This window comes from Mus musculus, chromosome X (assembly GCF_000001635.26).
Source record: "Mus musculus strain C57BL/6J chromosome X, GRCm38.p6 C57BL/6J".
Lineage (NCBI taxonomy): Eukaryota > Metazoa > Chordata > Mammalia > Rodentia > Muridae > Mus > Mus musculus.
In genome coordinates this window covers 20,122,541-20,142,923 of record NC_000086.7, presented here as the reverse complement: position 1 = coordinate 20,142,923, position 20,383 = coordinate 20,122,541, and the positions used below count along the sequence as shown (strand labels likewise).

Here is a 20,383-nt window from a genome sequence, read left to right as displayed (position 1 = left end):
GTCTAGAAAATTGTCCATTCCATCCAGATTTTTCAGTTTTGTTGAGTATAGGCTTTTTTAGTAGGATCTGATGATTTTTTGAATTTCATTATTTTCTGTTGTTATATATCCCTTTTTATTTATGATTTTGTTAATTTGTATACTGTCTCTGTGACCTCTAGTTTGCCTGGCTAAGGGTTTGTCTTATTTAGGGTTTTATTGCTGTGAACAGACAACATGACCAAGGCAAGTCTTATAAAAAACATTTAATTGGGGCTGGCTTACAGGTTCAGAGGTTCAGTCCATTATCTTCAAGATGGGAGCATGGCAGCATCCAGGCAGGCATGGCACAGGAGGAGCTGAGAGTTCTATGTCTTCATCCAAAGGCTGCTAGTGGAAGACTGACTTCCAGGCAACTAGGGTGAGGATCTTATACCCCACCCATAGTGACACACCCATTCCAACCAGGTCACACCTATTCCAACAAGGCCACACCTTCAGATGGTGCCACTCCCTGGTCCAAGGATATATAAACCATCACTTTGTTTGTGATTTCTTTATTGTTTCTATTTCCATTTTTAGATTCTGGATGGGTTTTGTTCAGTTCCTTCACCTGTTTGGTTGTGTTTTCCTGCAACTCTTTAAGGGATTTTTGTGTTTCCTCTTTAAGGGCTTCTACCTGTTTACCTGTGTTGTCTTGGATTTCTTTAAGGGAGTTATTTATGTCCTTCTTAAAGTCCTCTATCATCATCATTATATGTGATTTAAATTGGAGTCTTGTGTTTCTGGTGTGTTGGGATATCCAGGGCTTGCTGTGGTGGGAGAACTGGGTTGTGATGATGCTAAGTAGCCTTGGTTTTTGTTGCTTATGTTCTTGCTCTTGCTTCTTGCCATCTGGCTATCTGTGGTGTTTTCTGGTCTTGCTTTCTCTAACTGGCTTGTGCCTACTACAAGCCCGTTTGTTAATACTCATGAGAGACCAGTTCTCTCTGAGAGGAATTTGGGTACAGAGCACTGTGGCACAGATTCAGCTCTGGGGTGCAAATGGAACCTGGAAGTATCCTGTCCTTGGCTGTTCATTGGTTCCTGTGTCCTGATGGCTCTTGTCATGTTCCTCTTTGGCCAGGAATTTGAGCAGAAATGGTGGTCTTACCTGTGCTCACAGTTGTGTCAGTACTCCTGGGAAACCAGCTGTCTCCCAGTGTCAGTTGCTTATGGAGAGCTGTGGCACAGGGTCAGTTCTGGGTGCTATCGCACAGGATCAACCTTAGGCTCAGATGGAATCCTGAAGGATCCTGTCCCAGGCTGCTCCTCCTCAGTTCCTATGTCCTGAGGGCTCCAGGTGGGTCCTTCAGCACAGCACAGAAATGGTGGTCTTACTTGTGCTCACAGCCGTATCCACACTCCTGGGATTCCTACTCTCTCTGAGCAGTATTTGGGTATGGAGTGCTGTGGCACAGGATAAGCTCTGGGTGGTGTGTCACAGGATTATTCCTGGGCTCAGTTGGAAACCGGAAGAATCCTGTCCCATTTTACTCCTCAGTTCCTGTGTCCTAAGGATTCCAGGCAGGTCCCTGTAAGCAGAAGTGGTGGTCTTCCTTGTGCTCACAAGTGTGTCCACACTTTTGGGAGACCAGCTCTCACCTGGTGGGACTTGATATTTTCTAAGATGCAAAATTATGCTTAGAAGTAGTATCTTAGCAGGAAGAACTTGGGTCCCTAAGTCTATAGGTCTGTGTTGCAATGGTGCTTCTACTATTCTTACCTTTATGGCTGTGGGCAAGTCATTTTACCTCCACTTCTCAGTTTTCTTCCCAATTAAATAATGACAATCGTAGTGTAGTGATACAATGTGATTAGAAGTAAATATGATGAACAATTTCTTGTACTAGGGGTTTTGTGGTGCATCTTTATGGCAGACAATTTGCCTAGTATATGCAGAACTCTGGTTTCTATCCTCCATGTCAACCACTACCTTCAGAAATCCCCACTACCTCTAGAAAGCATTCACTCATTAAATATTGTCTGATATATGGACTCACCAAATTTTAGCTCTCAAATTATCTGTTATTATTATTATAATCACTCAAGCAACAACAAATCTTACATTCATTCCTGGTTTGTTTTTCTATTGTTTTTTTTTAATAGTAATTTATGGTTTAAGGCATATTCTCATTTTGACCATGTAATTAATTGAAAGTGTCACCTATGATGAGTCTTGATCTCTTGCATATTTTAAGGGATACAATATAATGGGAATTTGAGCATTGTCTATCACAATGTTTCTCAGTTTTTTCAACTAACTGTGGGGAGTGGTTGTGATGCCTTGATCAGGAATCTGCATGCGAACATTGGAGGTCCTGTTCTCCAGTTGGTTCTTGATCAATCAATAAAGATACTAGTGGCCAATAAGCTAGATGGAATAGGCAGGACTTCCAGGCTAGCAGACACAGAAGAGGAGAAGAATTCACCATGCTTCAGAGGGAGAAGAAGCCACTAGTCATGTGAGATCTAGGGTGGAATGGCCATTGGCCGCCTCCCTGACTGGGCCTGGAATAGCAGGTGGGAGGTTAGAAACATAACTAAGCTGAGGGCAGATTTAGAGTGTTGAGCTGGGAGTGAAAAAAAGGATGTGATAGTCCATGAAGGCTTAGAAGAGCCTGGCCATTGAGCTAAACCATATTAAAATAAGCTAATGTTTGTGTGTGTCTTTCACCCTCAGGTCTGAGGGAACCTTGGTGGGGCTGGTAGCACAGGACATCTGGGACTTAAAGTGGGTAGCAAAAACTACATGCTACAACTAACTGCAGTGAAATTTTAGTACCACAGATCTGCTATACCTTTATGATTTATAATGCTTTGGATGGCTTCAAATTTATCCAATGTGCATTTTAGGGGTTGTTTTTTGTGTGTGTTCCACAAGAACCAGTTTTTATACCTACAGGGATGACATTGCCCCATTGAGAGTACATAATTTAGTGCAGTGTTTTCAACTAAGGGCAATTTCTCTAACTGGGAAACATCTGTGAAAATCTGGAAATGTTTTAAGCCAAAAAAGAAAACTCTCTCTTTTTTTTGTTACAAAAAGGCCTATTTCCTGGGAGGGGGGGAGATGGGGTAGTTGCTGTTGGCATCCTATAAGTAGAAAGCAGTTATGTTAGTAAACATTCAACAGTGCACAAGAGAATGGTTCTCCAACAGAGAATAATTGTGGATTCAAATGTTCATAGTGGTGATTTTGAAAGACCTGTTGTAGCATGATGGTGAAGTTCAATGATGTCTCAATAATCTAGAAATCATTAAGGAAAATGAAAGGACACATCAAGCCAGAGGCCCCAAAGCAAAAAGAAGAGCCAGAGTTGGGTTCCTGGCCTTTAGTTTGAAGTTGTGAACAATGTTGTTTGCCTATCTAAAAAAAATGGCCATTTTTTGTCTTCTCAGTATTGTTGATTTTCAGTAATATAGTGGGTTTTGTTCTTACTGTTAATCAGCTATAAGGTATGCACATATTCTAAATATATGTTCATTGTTTAGTAACAATTTTCTGTTTTTTATGAACATATTTTGCTTTATGAAACAGATGAGCTCCAGAAATATTTGTAGATTAAATTATATACTGTACACTTATTCATCTGACTTTATTGTATTATATTCTGAGAAGCTTAACATTATTATCAATTGTTCCTCATGACCTAACTTCTTATGTTGTTGCTTTAAATTTAGCAACCTCTCTGCCTCTTGGGTTTTAGAGAATGGGGATAACCAAAGACAGTTTTGCAGCTGCACGGTTGCCACTTAACTAATGTTTTCAAGACTTTGTGTTCCATCCTCAGTGCTGGAACAAAAATGGGACTATGACCTTCTGGGGAAGGTGAGATAGCCTTTCTTCCTGGCATAGTCCAGGCGAGATGCCATAGATCTTGGTAGCTGTGTTGTCCCATCACATTCACATTTCCTTCTTCTGCTGCCCAGAGTTGGTGTGGAGGAGCTCTCTGAAGAGGACCAGAATGAGAACCGATGGCAGTACTTCAGGTGACACAGGGACTACTCAGAAAATAATCCACTGATCTTTGCTTTTCTCTTTTGTCTAACTTGAATGATTTCTCTTTACGCTGTTTGCTTTTTCCTTCCAGAATGCACCAATTCTTACTCCATGGGCAATAGGAAAATAATTTTTAATAATTTTTCTGTTCTTCCTCCATGTTGATTTGTATGTTAATGTTATTGAAGTGCCTTTTCCCCACATTTTGAACCATGTGTTTTCCACCCCACAGCCTTAATTAGTGTCTTATTTTTATTTTACAACTGAATGAGCTTTGTGTTAAAGGCAGCTCATTTTCAGAGCCACCTATACTTTCCCTAGAAAACCATGCTTGTGATCTAGTAAGTAAGGCTTGTACCTAATGCAGAGAACTAGACTTTAATATTTCAGCCTCGACTAGAGCATAGCTATATGATCTTAATTAAATGCTAGTGTTGTGATACGTATATCTCCCTTCCCTTTTCCTTTGAGAAGGGGACATTCCCCCTGGGTGTCATAGCCCCCCCCCCCCCAGATCATCAAGTTACTGCAGGACTAGGCTCATTCTCTCCCTTTGAGGCAAGACAAGGTTGTCCAGTTAGGGGAACTGGATTCATAGGCAGGCAACAGGGTCAGGGACAGCTTCCAGTCCAGCTGTTGGAGGATCTGCATGAAAATCAAGCTGCACATCTGCCACATATGTGCATGAAGGCATAGATCCAGCCCATGCTAGCTCTTTGGTAGGTGATTCAGTTTTTGGGAGCTCCTAAGAGTCCAGCTTAGTTGACTTTGTTGGTCTTCCTGTAGAGTCCTGTCCTGTTTGGGTCCCTTAATCCTTCCCCCAACTTGTCCACAAGACTCCTCAAGCTGCATCTAATGTTTGGCTGTGGGTCTCTGCATCTATTTCCATTGGCTTATGATTGGAGCCTCTCAGAGGACAGTTATGCTAGGTTCATGTCTTTACTGGCTGTGCCTCAGTGTTATATATTTTTAATTATGTATTTGTGTATCTATACTTTCTCACAATGGTTTAGATGACATTAACATTTTTTAAATAAACAAAAGGATGATGAAGTTTTCATTAACACAGTTTGTTTCTTGGCCTACATCCAACTGTGTATGATACCATTGTGTTTAAAGGTGGTGATGTAGGAGCAAAATAAAAACCTCCAGTGTTTGTTCTTGCCTTTCTGGATCTCCAGGTGGTATGCTTTCTTCCTGGTCTGATTTGTAGATCCATTCATTACAAAATTGGCTTGAACTCAGAACTTGTGCAAATACTCTGCTCACTAAAGACAGGGTGAAGAATCCAATATGTATAAGTGGGGTATGGGTCTTGTAATATAGCCCAGATATATTCTGTAATGGCATGCATAAAATTCATGAAAGTGTTGAAATATCTCATTGGATTCATACTTATTACTGTTATAGTGTGCATATATGAATGCTTGTGCATGTGTGTGCATGCATTCACACACACATACACATTTACTAGTAGAGTTACTAGTAGACTCTTTCTATTGAAGTGTCCTGCCTTCAAGGAAGAATTTTTTGGGGGACCAGTATTACTTGGGACACAGATAATTCAGATTATAATCTGATGCTCAAGATTTATATGAAGAGTCATGTCTCATATTCTTCAAATTAACCAGAACTTTGATTATTCATGTTTTAAAATTACTGGTTTCTAGAAATTTGTATCACTGGTAAAATGCATGCTTAATGTGCTTGAGGCCCTGAATTTAATATATAGAATTTCCTAAAAAAGTATTGGTTAAGATAGAATTTTTCTGAGATTTTATGCCATTTTATTCATTAGCTACAGTAGACAAGCTATTGTTCTAGAATGAAAGTTATTAACTTTGGGGTATTTATTACAAAGAAAACACATCCATCTGACTTCTTCCTGCTATTATTTGGCATAGAATTTCCACATTTGTCTCACTTTTAATGGCCCAAGGATAATCCAGTTCATTCTGGAGGAAAAGACTACTGTGTCGGCTGCAGTGTGGGCGCTCCCCCTAAATGTCTCGGAATACTGAAATGGAATATAATAAAGCTCCAGGGTTTCTGTAACATCCCAGATGTAACAAGTCAGGAGATAAATACATTTTAAACAGTTGCCAAAACCAGCAATTTGAAAAAGCTAAGTCTTACGGAGCTCTGAATCTGCAATCAAATGCCCGTGCCTGTTCTTTCTTGCTGTTTAGCACCATTGCAAGTGTCCTGGTCCGTTGCTTTACTCTTATTCACAGAGACCAGTTTGGTTATGGGCTCTGCCCCAAGGGTGGAGGCCTTTTTAGGAATCCCAGCATGCTGTGTGTCATTCTTCAGCACTGGTCCAAGGGCCCTTCCAAATGCCAGAAAAGTCATTATTAAATCACTCTAAAATAAACAGCCTCAAATGGGGGTGGGGTGGGGTGGGAAATACAGAATAACCATTGTGTCATGGTCCCCGTCTGTCTTGTAGGAGTAATTTATAAAACCATGGTAAGCTGAAAAGCAGGTATTTATTTCCCTTCTTGAATTTTACTGCCTTAGTACCTTATATTAGTAGTTGGCACCTCCGTAACAGCCCGTGAGTCAGACTGGGAGAAGCCAGGCACTGCACAGTCAGACTCTATGCATCTCAGACATGTGGTAGATAGTGAGGGGCTCCAGTGAAGACTGGACCTTCCACACAGAAGCTTGATATAGGGAAGGAAAGCAGATATTGAGTAGGAATGTTTCTAGAGCTTTCAAGTCACCATGGAGTGGCACAACTGGATCTAAATATAGCTGCATTGCTTAGCACTTCATTAACTGTCTGAGGCAACTCAAGACTTTCTCTGTGCCCATTACTTTTAGGAGAAAACAGTTTCAGCAAAAATATTTCTGAAATTATCAAGAAGAAAATATTTGTCCATTGCCTGTGCTTACCAATTCTAGTACCCCATGTCATGAATCTTTACAATTTGTACTTTTCAGACCCTGAGATAAAATGAATTTATAAATTATCAGTATTAATCAATTAATTACAGATAGAAAATTAGGCTGGTATGCTTTTGAAACATCTGTACCAAAGGTATAATTAAATATCCTTAACTGTGATTTAAGTTTTTCTCCCAAAAGGAAAGGCTGGAGCTGTGACTACCCTGGTACTAACTTGCACTCAGCAGTTCACTAGAATTTGCCACTTTTTTATTCCAGTAAGAGTCAGGTGTCCTGAGTCTACTCCTAAATGCTCCTGGAGTTCAATCTCCTGCGTAATTGCACCTAAGAAAAGTGACATGAATTTTACACACACAGGATCCAACAATTTTTATTTTGCTTATTGACATGACTGTTTACTCTTTTGCCACAATTCACTCCCTTTTCATGGTCTCTTATAACATTGTTTTTTAAGTATTCGGGATAGTTATTATCCCAGCATTATAAAACATTAACAAAATGTCTTATAATTGGGATTTTTCTGAGGTTTCATTATGACCAGAGGCAAACAATCATTTTGTCAAAAATGCTGTAAAGTATTATTGTATGTTTCTTGTTGCATCCTTTTAGGTGGTACATGTCGTTAAGCTGTCTATTTATTAGTGATATTCCATTTAGTCACTTAGCTATCATTCAATACTGACCCCAGGTACTGAAAAAGTTATCAGAAGAGTGATCTTTGACCACCATATGAATGGCTGGTGAGCCAGCAATGAAGTCATTCACTACTGGTTACATTGGGAACAGAGCACGAAGATTTTCTAATTCTCCCACTTCTTTCATTTTTCTAAGAAAATGAGCGATCTTCATAAAGCACTATAGAGAGTTTGGGAAGTTATTTTACATACTGATAAAGGAAGCAGTCTCTTCAGTGTCTAGGTATTCAGTTCAAGGGAGTTTTTCTTATTGTGTGGATTTGAAGTTGTGTTCCTACAGAACCCTAACAGGGAACTGGGTGTTAGCATGGACAAAACAAAGAGTTATCAAAAAGAACAAAAAAATGTTGACAATATGAAAACCTGGCTGAAGTCAGGATTGATTTAAAAATATATACTTTCATTGTCCATATATGGTTATTTAAATTTTTAATTAGCTAAAAACTAAGGTGTAAAATGCAATTTCTCACTCACTACATCCCAAGTGCTCAGAGGCCACATGTGGCCAGTAGGTGCTATAATTGGATACTTCAGACAAAGAACACTGCAGAAAGTTCTATCATGTAGACCTAGACTTTCAGGTTTCCCCATAACAAATTGTGAACATCATGAGCTTGTGGTCAAGTTAAGATGGTTCTAATTTCTAGAGTTTACCATGAGATGTTTCGAATGTAGTATTTTAGGCTCTGTTTGGAATTCTGGCCCAGCCATATGGACCTAATGCGAATGATGAGTCCCATTGTTATTTCTGCGATTTGAGTTAAAATAGATCAATCTTAGCTATTATCAGTAGTTCTTTTAAAACCGAATCAATTTAAAGTTTTGCTAGAACTCAGGTGGCAGAGGCAGGAGGGTCACCACAAGTTCAGAGCATGGTTTACACAGTAAATTCCAGGCCAGTCAAGGCTACATAGGCTACTCTGTGTCCACAAACCAAAATGATTTTGTCAAATATGTTTTCTTCTTGTAAAGATTCCAGGACTAGAGCTTATTTTCCTTTGGCATCTCATTACATTTAATTTTATTTTCCTTGTAATGGTACAGTGTTCCCAGTGGGTCTCCTATTTCATCTGGGCTGATATAAAGTTAGTTTACTTTATATGCACTGATGCAGAAGTCATCTAAGAAGCAAACTTCTTTGACAATCCTCAGAGCAGAGAGGAGGAATTCTTAGTGGCAGATCTGAAATATCATAATTTTGGTTACACCATTGCCATTTAGCAGCCTTTCTGTGGCTTAGTTGAGGGCAACCATGTGACCTTACCATTCTGAGAGATACTACTGCTCCTCTGTGTCTGCACCCAGTAGCTCACTTTCAGTAGATTTGTCTGGTACAAAGTAGTTTTGTGCTGTTTCATAAGGTCTAATAGTAAACTCCTGTCTGTTGGCCTTATAGATGCCACCATGGATACCTTATAGAGCACCATGTAGAGGGTGTTTTAGTATGGATTGTATATTAAGGGGATCTAAAAACAGGTGAGAGTTGAAGAAGAGTACTAAATGCAATTATGCCTCTTGCCATTTTCATACATTAAATTCTTTGTGTGCTCTAAGGTGACTTTTTGAGAGGCCTTTCAGCTCCTGAAGTAGATGTTCATGCATCTTTTGTTCTATGAAGTCTCTTTTCTTTAGAAAGGTCCCAGGTGTTATTGGTAGTGGAGAGGAAGAAGAAGAAAAATAAGTTTGCATTTGCTGCTTTGTATGTCCAGTACAGTTTCTGCTTGCTGGACTAAGACATCCTTGTACTGGACTGCAGAGCTTCCCTCTTCAAGCTTCTAATGGCCTGAGCTGATGAAAGCTTGACGCTCTGCTACATTTTATGATGCTGTTCATATATTGAGATATTGGGAGATTGAAAGGAGAACAGAATTTTCCTGGTGCCTATTTTCTCTTTCACTGTTCCATGTTATCTATGTTATTTTTGCCACAATTTTCTATCTCAGAAGTGGAAGATATGGATATAAACAATAAACATGCATGCAGCCATAAGTAGCATATGGCAACTGTTCTAGTGCATCTCAGGAATTTATTGTAAGTGAAATTTTGCCATTCAGTTGCTTTCAAATGTGTAAGTTCTCTCAAATATATGAATTCTCTGTTCATTTTTGATAGGGAGGGTGTGAGAACTAAAAGTATATGAGTATATGAGAACTAAAAGTATACCAAGACTCTAGTAAATGATACTGCAGGCAAGGTAGGCTTTAGTGAGGATCACTATAAGTGAGATAGAGTCTATGGTGATGGCATTTTGCAGTGGGGGGGGGAGTTACAGGGAATTAGGGATGAAACTTGCCAAGAGGAAATATCAGAGGTAAGGAGGTATTTTTCCTAAATGCAGGCCATGGAGATCAGATATCACTTGGGAGATGGCACAGGGATCAGATATCAAAGGTTCTGGATAAACCAGTTTAAGAAGATTCTTGATAAAACTTGATGATGTAAAGGGAAGACACTCAAAAGTTAGGTTGTAGTTGGGAAGCTGACTCAAAGATGACTCAAGTTTGGTAAAGGAGAAACTTCATCATTATGCATACTAATGAAGTCAGGAGAAGGGAGGCTAGCGAGATGGCTCTAAGTGAAGTGTTCGCTGTGTAAGCATGAGGACCTGAGTTTAATCTTCAGAACCTATGTCAAAAGCTGGATATGATAATGCATGTTTATAATCCCAAAACTAAGGAGATGTTCAGATCTCTTGGGCTTGTTGGCAAGCCGGAATAACCTAATTGGTAATTTCCAGGCCAAATGAAAGTCTCAGTCTTGACGAACAAGGAGGATGGCTTCTGAAGAATGATACCTGTTTGCTCTCTGGCCTACACACACACACACACACACACACACACACACACACACACACACACAGACACACACACACACAGACTCACACACACACACAGACACACACACAACACAGACACACAGACACACAGACACACACACACACACACACACACAAGAAGTCAGAAGAAATGTGTTGATGTCACTGCTTCATTTGTACCATGAAATAAGATGTGGGATAGAGAAGTGGGAAGATGGCAGTAAAGAGGCTCCAGTAAATGGTAACGGTAGCTCTTTTGGTGGACATGCAGGTGTTTACTAGAGATCCTTCCCATGTTTCTTTGTATACCTGTCGAATTTCACAACAAAATATTGCGGGCATCAAATCAGTTCAGGGCAGAAGTGAGGAAGCAACCAGGCAGAAGAGACCAATGGTTTAGTAGCGGGGACTGCTTGGTATAGGAAGGTAGATGGAAAGCTGCCAGCATGTTTCCCAGACGCCTCACTGAGGGCATGAATACTTTTAACACCAGACTCTTTGCAATCTGTGGTGTGGATCTGATTTCTGCATGATGGGCTTTCTCTCCTTGAAGCTAACCACTCCTTCTGCTTTGGGAAGATATTTGCAGCCATGAGCCAAGCTAATGTTTCTGTTTTTTCTCCTTGTCTTCGTCCCTGTGACATTTAGAGTCGGTGTTGACCCAGATCAAGACCCACCACCTAACAATGACAGCTTTCAAGTCTTACAAGGGGTAAGTCACAAAGTGCTGCTTTCTGGGAAAGGAACTTGAAAATTGATTTGAAAATTGCTAAAATTGATCATTTTCTCCAAGCCTTGTATGTGGATTCCCTCATTACTATCTTGACAAGAACCTTTTGGGTTGCTTCTGTAAACTCTGCTTTATAGATTAGAAGCTGAAAATTGAGTCTTAAGTGAGTCACCTAAAGTGAAATAATGAGGAAGTAATGCATTTTGTAAGTAAACAGGCTACCAGGTGAGGAGAGATTCTAGTCAAAACGTCTGCATTCTCAATGATTCACATTGCCTCTCCCTCTGCACTTGAGAACCTGCAAAAAAAAAACCCTGAAATGAGTTGGCTTGATTGGTTTCATGCAGCATTGCTTACTGTATGTATCTTAAGACCTGTAGGCTGCAATGTTAACAGCAACAAAAGGTATCGGTCAACTTTTGCCTGCAGTGTGGCCCCAGGAGCCTCCATCAAGTCTTGGGACCTCAACTTAGGTGCATCCAGGTACTTGACATCTACTATAGGAAAGAACTTGAGGCTGGCTCAAAGCAAAGTTAGCAGGTTTGTTGATTGACTGGAAAACAGAATGCACTAGAAGGGAGTCAAATGTGAATGGTAGAAGAGACATACACCCAAGTGTCTCAGCAATGCTACATGTGTGATTTGGAGGGGGTGTTTAGCTGCTTGATCTGCAATACAGATTAGCTACTGGGAACAGTATATACTGGGATACTAGTTTTCTCCAGAATTCTGTCCTTGAACTAGAAACTTCTTTGTAAATCTCACTGGCTTGAAGCTGGAGAAAGGAGTGTGAGTAAAGAGAAAATAGCTCCCAAGGAATCTTTATACATACAGGCCACAAAGGGATTAGACTTAAGGCAACAGGAATTATCTAGTTTTGACAATCAGATGTGTGATATTTCTCAGGTAGCTGGACAATTGTGTGGAAATTGCTGGGTGCCAGCAAGTGAGAGGTGAAAAGCAGAATTGGAGAATTAAAAGGTCTCTTTTCCCTCTCACATCCCCTCTGCTCACTATTTAGCTTCTTGCCACAATAACACCTACAGTTAGGCTTAGTGATAAGCTTGCTGTTACTTAACCATGGAAATTTCGAGAAGCAGTTTTCTTAAGTGTTGGTTGTGATGTTTCATACTTGCAGTGAGGTTAAAGCAGCCTTTTCTCCAGGTAGGATAAGTGACCTGACACCCTGGACAGGTAGGTCAGTTCTGGGTTGCTGGCAGTCCAAGATGACCATGATGTGGATGGCAGTGATTTCTGCAACTTTCTTATGGCATCTGGTTTGCTTGCCTGCTTGCCTGCTTGCCCTGAACTGGGTGTGTGCCACAACTTAACCTTGACCTCTTCCCAAGTTTCACATGAAGTCATGAAGATATTTTGCTGGCCTTTTGAAAGCATTCAAGATTACTGTTAGGATGGAAACAGTAGGCTGACTCCTAGTGTGGTTCCCCAAGAGCCCCTCTACTACTCAGTCTTCACACAGAAACAGGTTTCTACACATCATCTTCACTTGGCCTTCTTGGTCCAGGGAATGAATAACAGCATGCCTGGAGTGGTCAATGATCTAGAGCAACCAAAGCAATCAGTGGGCTTCTCATTCGTGGATGAAACCCACTTCTTGTGTTTTCCCTGCTTGGTAGTCTCATGAAACTCGAATTAAAGGTGGGGGAAATCCAGAGATTTGTCTTCTTCTAAAAAGGGCAGTTCTCTTGACCTTGTTTTCTAAATAGTTGTTTATGGGTAAAGATACAGGAAGGAAAAGCATTTTCTACAATTAAAACAGTTTTCCTTACTGCTTCTAGAAGCTCAAGCTGTAAACCATATCATAGCTACAAGCTAGAAGCAGTTAGCTGAGACTTGGCTCTGTGAGAAAAGCTTATGAGTATTGTGGGCAGACTCCTACTTCATGTTTCTGGCAAGTTGGATTCATCAGAACAAAACAAGACCTGAAAACACAGTTGGTTTGTTTCTTTAGAGGTCTTGGCAATTTTGCAACCAAAACAAAAACAAGCTCAGCTGGAAGCAAGCTGCCTGGACCCAGGGTTAGTAGCTTCTCCTTCTGTTAGAGAGGGGCTTTCATGCCAGACCAGACACAGCTGGCCTTTCTGTTTGCCAGACATGCTGACACACATTCTCTTCCTTCCTCAAGTTTTCCAGAAGATCACTCATTGGTAAGGCCCCTCTGGAGAATTCCGGGCATGACTGCTGCCTATGTCACATCAGTACAGAAATGGATGTGCTAATGGAGTGTGGAGGAAAGGAAAAGTGTGTGTATGTGTGTCTGTATACACCTGTGTTTGTGCAGAGATAGTGAGAACCATTGAAAATCAACTGTTTAAAGTTGTATCCACTGAGAACTTTGTGAGCAAGTTGGAGTCATTTGTCTCTGGAACCTCCCATTGGCTGAAACCTGATACTTTAGCCACCCAAAATTTTAACTTCAAACACTTGCTGAAGTCCTTCAGCATTACTACTCTATTACTATTCTTCACCTCCAGTTTTTCATTCCTTCTTTTTTTTCTTTTTCTTTTTAGACACAGTCTCTTTACATAGCCCTTGCTGTCCTGGGGCTCACTGTGTAGACCAGGCTGGCCTCAAACTGAGGCCATCTGCCACTGCCTTCTGGTGCAAGGATTAAAGACCTGGGACTCATTTTCTCTTTTTCTTAAATATGCCTTCTTGGGTCCCTTGATTTCCCTTTTATGCTAGTTTGTTTGTTTTTCTAGAAGCATTGTAGTGATTTGAATTTATTCAGCCACTTGAAGGATGTTTATTGAATGCATATTAAGTTGTCAGAACTTTCCAGCTCTAGGAATACACATAGAAAAGAAAGATGTTTTTTGTCCTGCATGACTGGACTTGACTGGATAATGAGTCAGGGCCATGCCATGAACCATGGTTGAGGACCTTATTTTCTCTTCCTGGTTTGTAACTTCCTGGTTATCATACTGAGTGCTTAGTTGGCTTGAGTTCTTGACAAAAGAAAGGCCCAAATCTAGTGACTTGATTTGCTCTTCTGCTCTCTCATAGCCTATGGGGGCTGTTATAACAAGGTACCTCAAAGTTCATGCCTTGAAATGGTACCATTTTGTTGGCTGGAAGTTCAGTACATCAGAAATATGGTGGGCTCAGCTGGATTCTTGGATACAGAGCCAGAGTCAAAGTGTGGTAGTACTGGGCCTTGGCTGAGAAACCATTTGCAAGCTCATTCAAGTTGTCACTGGTATTTACTCCACTGCTCATGGGATATTGGCTGATAGTGGGATAGAATGACACCTCTGGAGGGCTTCCAGTTCCAGTTTTGTGTTACAGAACAAAGAATTGAGCAGAGATATATTGTTGTAGGAGAGATAGTTTATTAATAGAAGAGAGAAGTGGGCCAGAGCAAAGAGAATGTTTAGTAGCTCATATGACCCTGCTATACATAGTTGGATTGTTTTTGTGACCTTAAGGGCACATTTACATAGTGTGAGCTTTTTGGTTCATTTGGATAGTGCAGGCTTTTCCACACATAGTCAGAACATCCAGTTCTACTCGTAGCTTCATGTATCATTAAAATTTAAATCACTGTACTTATTTGAGTATTATAAGGAGCTATGCGTTACCTGGAGTGCCAACTTGCACCAGCTATTTTAATAAGTTCTGTGCTGAGAGTTTCTGCCCTTCCTCTTTGTAAGCTTTGTTTTTTCCCGTATAGTAATTTTGTAAGGTCTTTCACATCCACCTTCTTTGCCCTTTTCTCCTGCCTCAATTCTCCTCTGAGAGCTGTGGACCCTGGAGTTTTAGAGGGTTGGATTTGAAGGACGGTGCTGCATCTTCTATAACTATGTCTATGCTGTTGACTAGGAAGGACTGTGAACTCTCTCTCTCTTCTACTTACCTGTCAGAGAAGATCCCATGTCATAGAGATTGGCTGAAATCCCTGCAGCACAGGACTTTAGCCTGGAACTGCTATATCCTGTTGACTGTGAACTAGCATTTCTTTTGCACCTTAGGTAACCACTCTCAGGGGGTGAGGGGTTGTTGTTGTCATGTCTAGGGTCAATGGTTTTGGAGGATAGTTGTTGTCACCAATTTAATTTTAGAGTTTAGGAATGATATCCCTCAAGCTGTCAAAAAATAAGTCAACATACTGAGAGCTACATATTGAGAATGTGACAAAACACAAAAGAGCAATTATAAGAAGAATTCATGAGAATGTGACAAAACACAAAAGAGCAATTATAAGAAGAATTCAATGTAAAATAAATTTAAAATGCATTGTTATCATTTAGTATATACCATGCCAATATGCTAAAAGAAAACCAATGATGAAAGCCAAAACATAAAGTAAGGTTACAACTACTGGTTATATAAATAAGACTATTTTTGCATTTAAGAAGCAATGGTGCTTTCTGACAAGCTTGAAGATCTGAGTTCAATCCCTGCTTGTTACCAGAATTCTGAAGCATCCCATTGGAGTTATCAGAGATAGCATGGAAATCGACTCTCATTTTAGAATTCTTAGTTTAAGAGTTTAAGACTCAAACAGAAGCTCAAAGGCAATTTATTAGAGCTTAAAAGAAAAACTTCTAAGGCTGGAGAGGTGGCTGAGCATTTAGAAATCTGGCCACTCTTCCAGAGGACCGGGGTTCAGTTCCCAGCGTCCATAGTGTGGCTTATAACCACCCAAACTCCAGTTTTAGGAGATCCTACAGCCCTGTTCTGATTTCTTTGGGCATCAGGCACACAAAGGCTACATAAATATATATGCATGCAAACATTCATTTACATAAAATAAATAAATTTAAAAACAAACAAACAAATAAAAAACTTCCAAGGCAGGGAAACTGTAAATCCTAGCATTTGCCCAAAAGAAGAGTATGGAGGAAAGACAAGGAGTTACTAACACAGAGGTCTGCCACATGTCAGTCAGGGAAGGAGATTTTAGAGAAAAATCAAGGCAACCCAAAGTACCAGAAAAGACATACATAGGTTCTGGTCAGCATCCAAAAGAAAAGAGACAGTAGATGTGGGGAGAGGAAGTTGAGGTAATCTTAACTTTTGGAAGATCTCAACTAGCCTGTTGGATAACCCAGTAGGGTTTTCTTCTTCCCTTGAGTAACTGCTCTGATTTTATTATAAGTAACAGTTTTTTTTCTTTTTCTTTTTTCTTTTTCTTAGTTTTTTTTTTTAGGGTTTTTTTTTTTTGTTTGATTTTGTTTTGTTTTGTTTTATTTTTTTTCGAGACAGGGTTTCTCTGTGTTCCCCTGGCTATCCTGGAACTCTCTCTGTAGACCAGGCTGGCCTCGAACTCAGAAATTTGCCTGCCTCTGCCTCCCAACTGCTGGGATTAATGGCGGGCGCCACCAAGCCCGGCTCAAGTAACAGGCTTCTTAATACATTTTTTATTGATGCAAGAAGATTATTGTCCTGTTGCAACTTTAGCTCCATAGGCGTGTTGTGAGCTGAGCTATTTGGATCCTGATCTGGGAGGGTATGTGTTCTGAATAGGATTATGAGCTTCTGTTTGTATATCTTTTAGTTTCCTCCCTCCCTGAGCTTCTGTTTCCTCTTACGGATCTAAGCAGGATCAACTTTAGATCCTTTTATCCAAATCTTCCATCAGTAAGTTTATATTGGGCTATAGACAGTGTTATAGGAATATGGTCGCCTCTTTTTCAAGTTATCATGATCAAACAAACTTACTCCAATTTTGACAGTGTATTGTAGTAAGGGAACTTAAGGGAAACAAAAGAAATGGAGGGTATAAGTCTAATTTTTTTTTCAAAACCTATTTTTAATGATAGTTCTTAAATGCTTTAAGTTCCCTTGTTACCCACCACCCACCAGAGATAATGGGAATGAAAGGATCTGGGGTGTGGTGTGGTGGGGAAGTGGACCTGTTTAGAAATGTTTCCTTGGAGCAACTCCCATCTGTGTTGTCTGGAAATCGGCAGTTCAGTTCACAGATCAGCAGAGGCAGCTTGATCCACTTACAAACACTTCATGGATGCACCAGCAGTCCAGTTTAGTAACAGCAGTGACACGACTAGCAGAGACAGGCAGGCTTTAGCCTCAGCACAAGTCAGTGGGGGACCAGGGGGAATGCCAGAAGTTCTTGGCTGTGCCTCTCTAAGGGAAGGGAAGATCAGTGAAGATGAGAGACCAACAACATTGCACAGCTAGCTCTATAAGTAAGCCTAGCTCAGCCTTAGTCACTGTCCATTGAGTCCTTTTTATACTCCCTCCAAACATCACATGTCCTTCACAGGTCTTGCACCATATGTATTGCCTTAGCACATGAATCTGTCTCAGCTAACATCCCTCTGTCAATCAGCCCAAGTTGAAGGAAGCAGCAAGAAACTGTAGCACACCACCAGAAGTTTTTTGGTGCATTTTTCTCATGTAGTCCTAACAAATGGAGCTCAATTATATAATGTAAGGCAGACCAATACATGTGTGTAATAAGCAAAGAATCCTTTATCATGTGTCCTTTTATGTATTTGCTTTAGCAGAACATCCTTTCTCCTGTGTCTGCTTTAGCAAAAACGCTCCTTCATGAATGTGCCTTAGCCTTTCACCTGTATCTATTTCAGGAAAACACTCCTTCATGTGATTGCCCCAACAAAACACCATCCAGCACAACTGACATTCCAAAGAACCCTTAAGTTTCCACTTCAGGATTTCTCCTGTCTGGAAAGGTAACCCTTTGTGTCAGGTGCAAAGTCCTCAAGACCTGATGAGTTAGTCCATCTTCCTATTCCATCTACTACCTAACGAACTGAGCATAGCTTGTCAGAGTTAGAAACACTAGTTTGAGCCTCTAACCCTTCTAGGTTTACTCATACTTGGCTAGGGTTTGAATAAGTCACTAGTGCCACTCCAGGGATCATGTCTCCCAATAACTTTCCAATGACTTGGAGACAAGCCTTTACTGTGCATATCAGTGAAATTCATTTCTTGCATGAGAGACTATTAAAAGGCCCAAGTAGCTGGTTTTTCAGAGAAGAAGCTTGCTAGCATAATATCTGTGGTCTTTTTTTTTTTTTCCTATTTCAGGTTACCATCCAAATTAAAGTAAAAATAGGTAGTCTCTCCCACTCCTGGATTTCTTGTTCAAAGACGTTTCTTACTACCTTGGAGGCTGCTATTAGGGAATGAATTGTCTACAGTACATAGGAAAGCAGTAGAGAAGTATACAGCAGTTAGTAAAGAGGGTCAAAAGGGAGGAGGCTGGGGAGAGGCAGGAGAAACTTTCAGAGGGCAGATATGTCCAGAGAGGCAGTGGTGTGCAAAGGGGCAGTGGTCACTGTGCCATTGACCCCATATGAATGTCTGCACAATGGGTTCCTCTCACGTTTTGATGCCTAAAGTTTGTTAACCTGAGATTTAGGCATATGGCCAAAAGTAAGTGCCCAGATAGCACTCTTTCCACCTTGTACCCACTATGCCCATCAGCCTTGGGGAAAGTGAAAGGAGTAGACATGAAGGCTAGAGGGAAGGATTTCTGGGGAAGGCATGCTTGTAGGAGGTGTGGAGGGAAAGGGTCTAACTTCCTTTAAGGTTATTATTCCTTGCCAGTCAGCTGCTATGGAATGCAGGTGGTATATGCTTTTACACTGGACCTTGATAACTGAATGTTTTCTTACATTTAAGGAGGGCTAATTTCTAACCTTGGCTTAGGGCCAGATAGATTGTCCTGTTATAAGACTTTTCAAGTGATAGGCACTGCAATGCCTCTTAACTGTCTAACCTGTGCCTATACTTTGAAGTGGCTCTTCTCATGTGCCCCCAGAATGAGTATAAACTTTAGGAGATTAGAAATGTAAATCTTACCTTCTAACTCGATTTGCCAGATAGTATCTACCAGGGTTTAGAGGGTACTTCTAGAGGACTTCCAGGTTTTTGCATCACAGACTAAAGCATTGATCAGACACATAGTTACAGAAGAATCAGATGGTTTATTAAGAGATAATACACTTCCAAGGAAGGGACTATATTCCCACTCCTACTTCCCTTCTTGGAGGTTGGGGCTAGAACTAAATGTTGATTCTTGGTCACATAATTGGTTTTTTTGATGACCAGTTCTCAGATTCTAAAAGTGACCTTGATAACATAAACTCAGGCATGGTTGAACCCTACTTAATATAAATAACAAAATAATAATCTTCTTTGCTTAGGAAATCACAAGAGTTTTAGGAGTTTTGTGTTATGGAGTAGGAAAAACCAAATATATATTTCTTAGTCATATAGCAGTATCACAACCACATAATGATCCTATAAGGTAAGTAATAATATTTTCTAGTTAATATGCTCACTGAAGCACAGAAAGATGAGGTAACTTGTCTCGGCTCAAACAGCAAAAGAACAACACAATCAGGAGCCAGCATCCTTTGAGGGGGCATTGGTGTTCACATGTACACTTCTTGGAGTTCCTATAAAACATTTCTCAGAGAAGCCAAACTTGTAGAGACTTGAAAGATTACTAGGGATTGACCAGGAAGATTAACCAGTACTACTGGGATGGATGTATTAGAGTAAAAGGAAGGAAGGAGTGTGCTAGGCTCTAGGAGTGGCCTGAGCTAAAGATGTGATATGCACCATTCTGGAGGGAAAGTATGGAAGGATGTGATGACAGAATGAAGTTCTATCTGTTTTATGGACAATGAGTGAATGGTCACCTCAGTCTCCAAGTACAGGGGAAAGAAGCCCTACCTGTCTCTGCAGTGGCTACCCCGTCAGCTCTGTGTAGTTCCAAGTCCACAGGAGTGACTTCTGGGCACTAAAGTAGTTGAAACCTGTCCTGATTTTCTCAAAGCCAGTATATGTAGAGCAAAGTTCTTCCTGTCCCTAATCATGCCTCTGGCACCATCTCTTCGAGCTAGAAATGATTAAACTTTAAAAAGTTAGCACTTTGGATTTTTTCCTAATTAACTCTTGTGCCTTGTGGCACAATGTTTTCTTCCATTTTGAGTTTTTGTGTGGAAAAAAATAGATGAATTTTGACTTAGGATTAGATAGAATTTCCAGCAGTTTCTGAAATGTACCTTAGCATACTTTTATATTTTGTGCTATATGTTTATGTGAAACAGCATCCCCTACATTAACAATTATAAAATTAGAACACTTATCAAATACTCAGCCATGATTTATATTAAAATAAGCACATCCATCTCTCTTACATGAAAATTCATTTCACCTTTAATATTAGAAATGTTAAATTATGTGTATAT

At 40.3% G+C, this 20,383-nt stretch overlaps 1 protein-coding gene across 4 annotated transcripts in view; it reads left to right on the top strand.

The window, feature by feature from the left end:
* Slc9a7 (solute carrier family 9 (sodium/hydrogen exchanger), member 7) overlaps positions 1-20,383 on the top strand; it is a 193,185-nt gene that overhangs the window by 149,112 nt on the left and 23,690 nt on the right. For 2 of the 4 annotated variants that reach the window (XM_006527616.4, NM_177353.4), the window contains exons 13-14: positions 3,952-4,011; positions 11,090-11,153. In XM_006527616.4, coding sequence (XP_006527679.1) covers positions 3,952-4,011; positions 11,090-11,153 — 124 coding nt within the window. The remainder of the gene's footprint in view (positions 1-3,951; positions 4,012-11,089; positions 11,154-20,383) is intronic. The other 2 variants (XM_006527617.4, XM_030251315.1) reach the window with 1 other exon arrangement.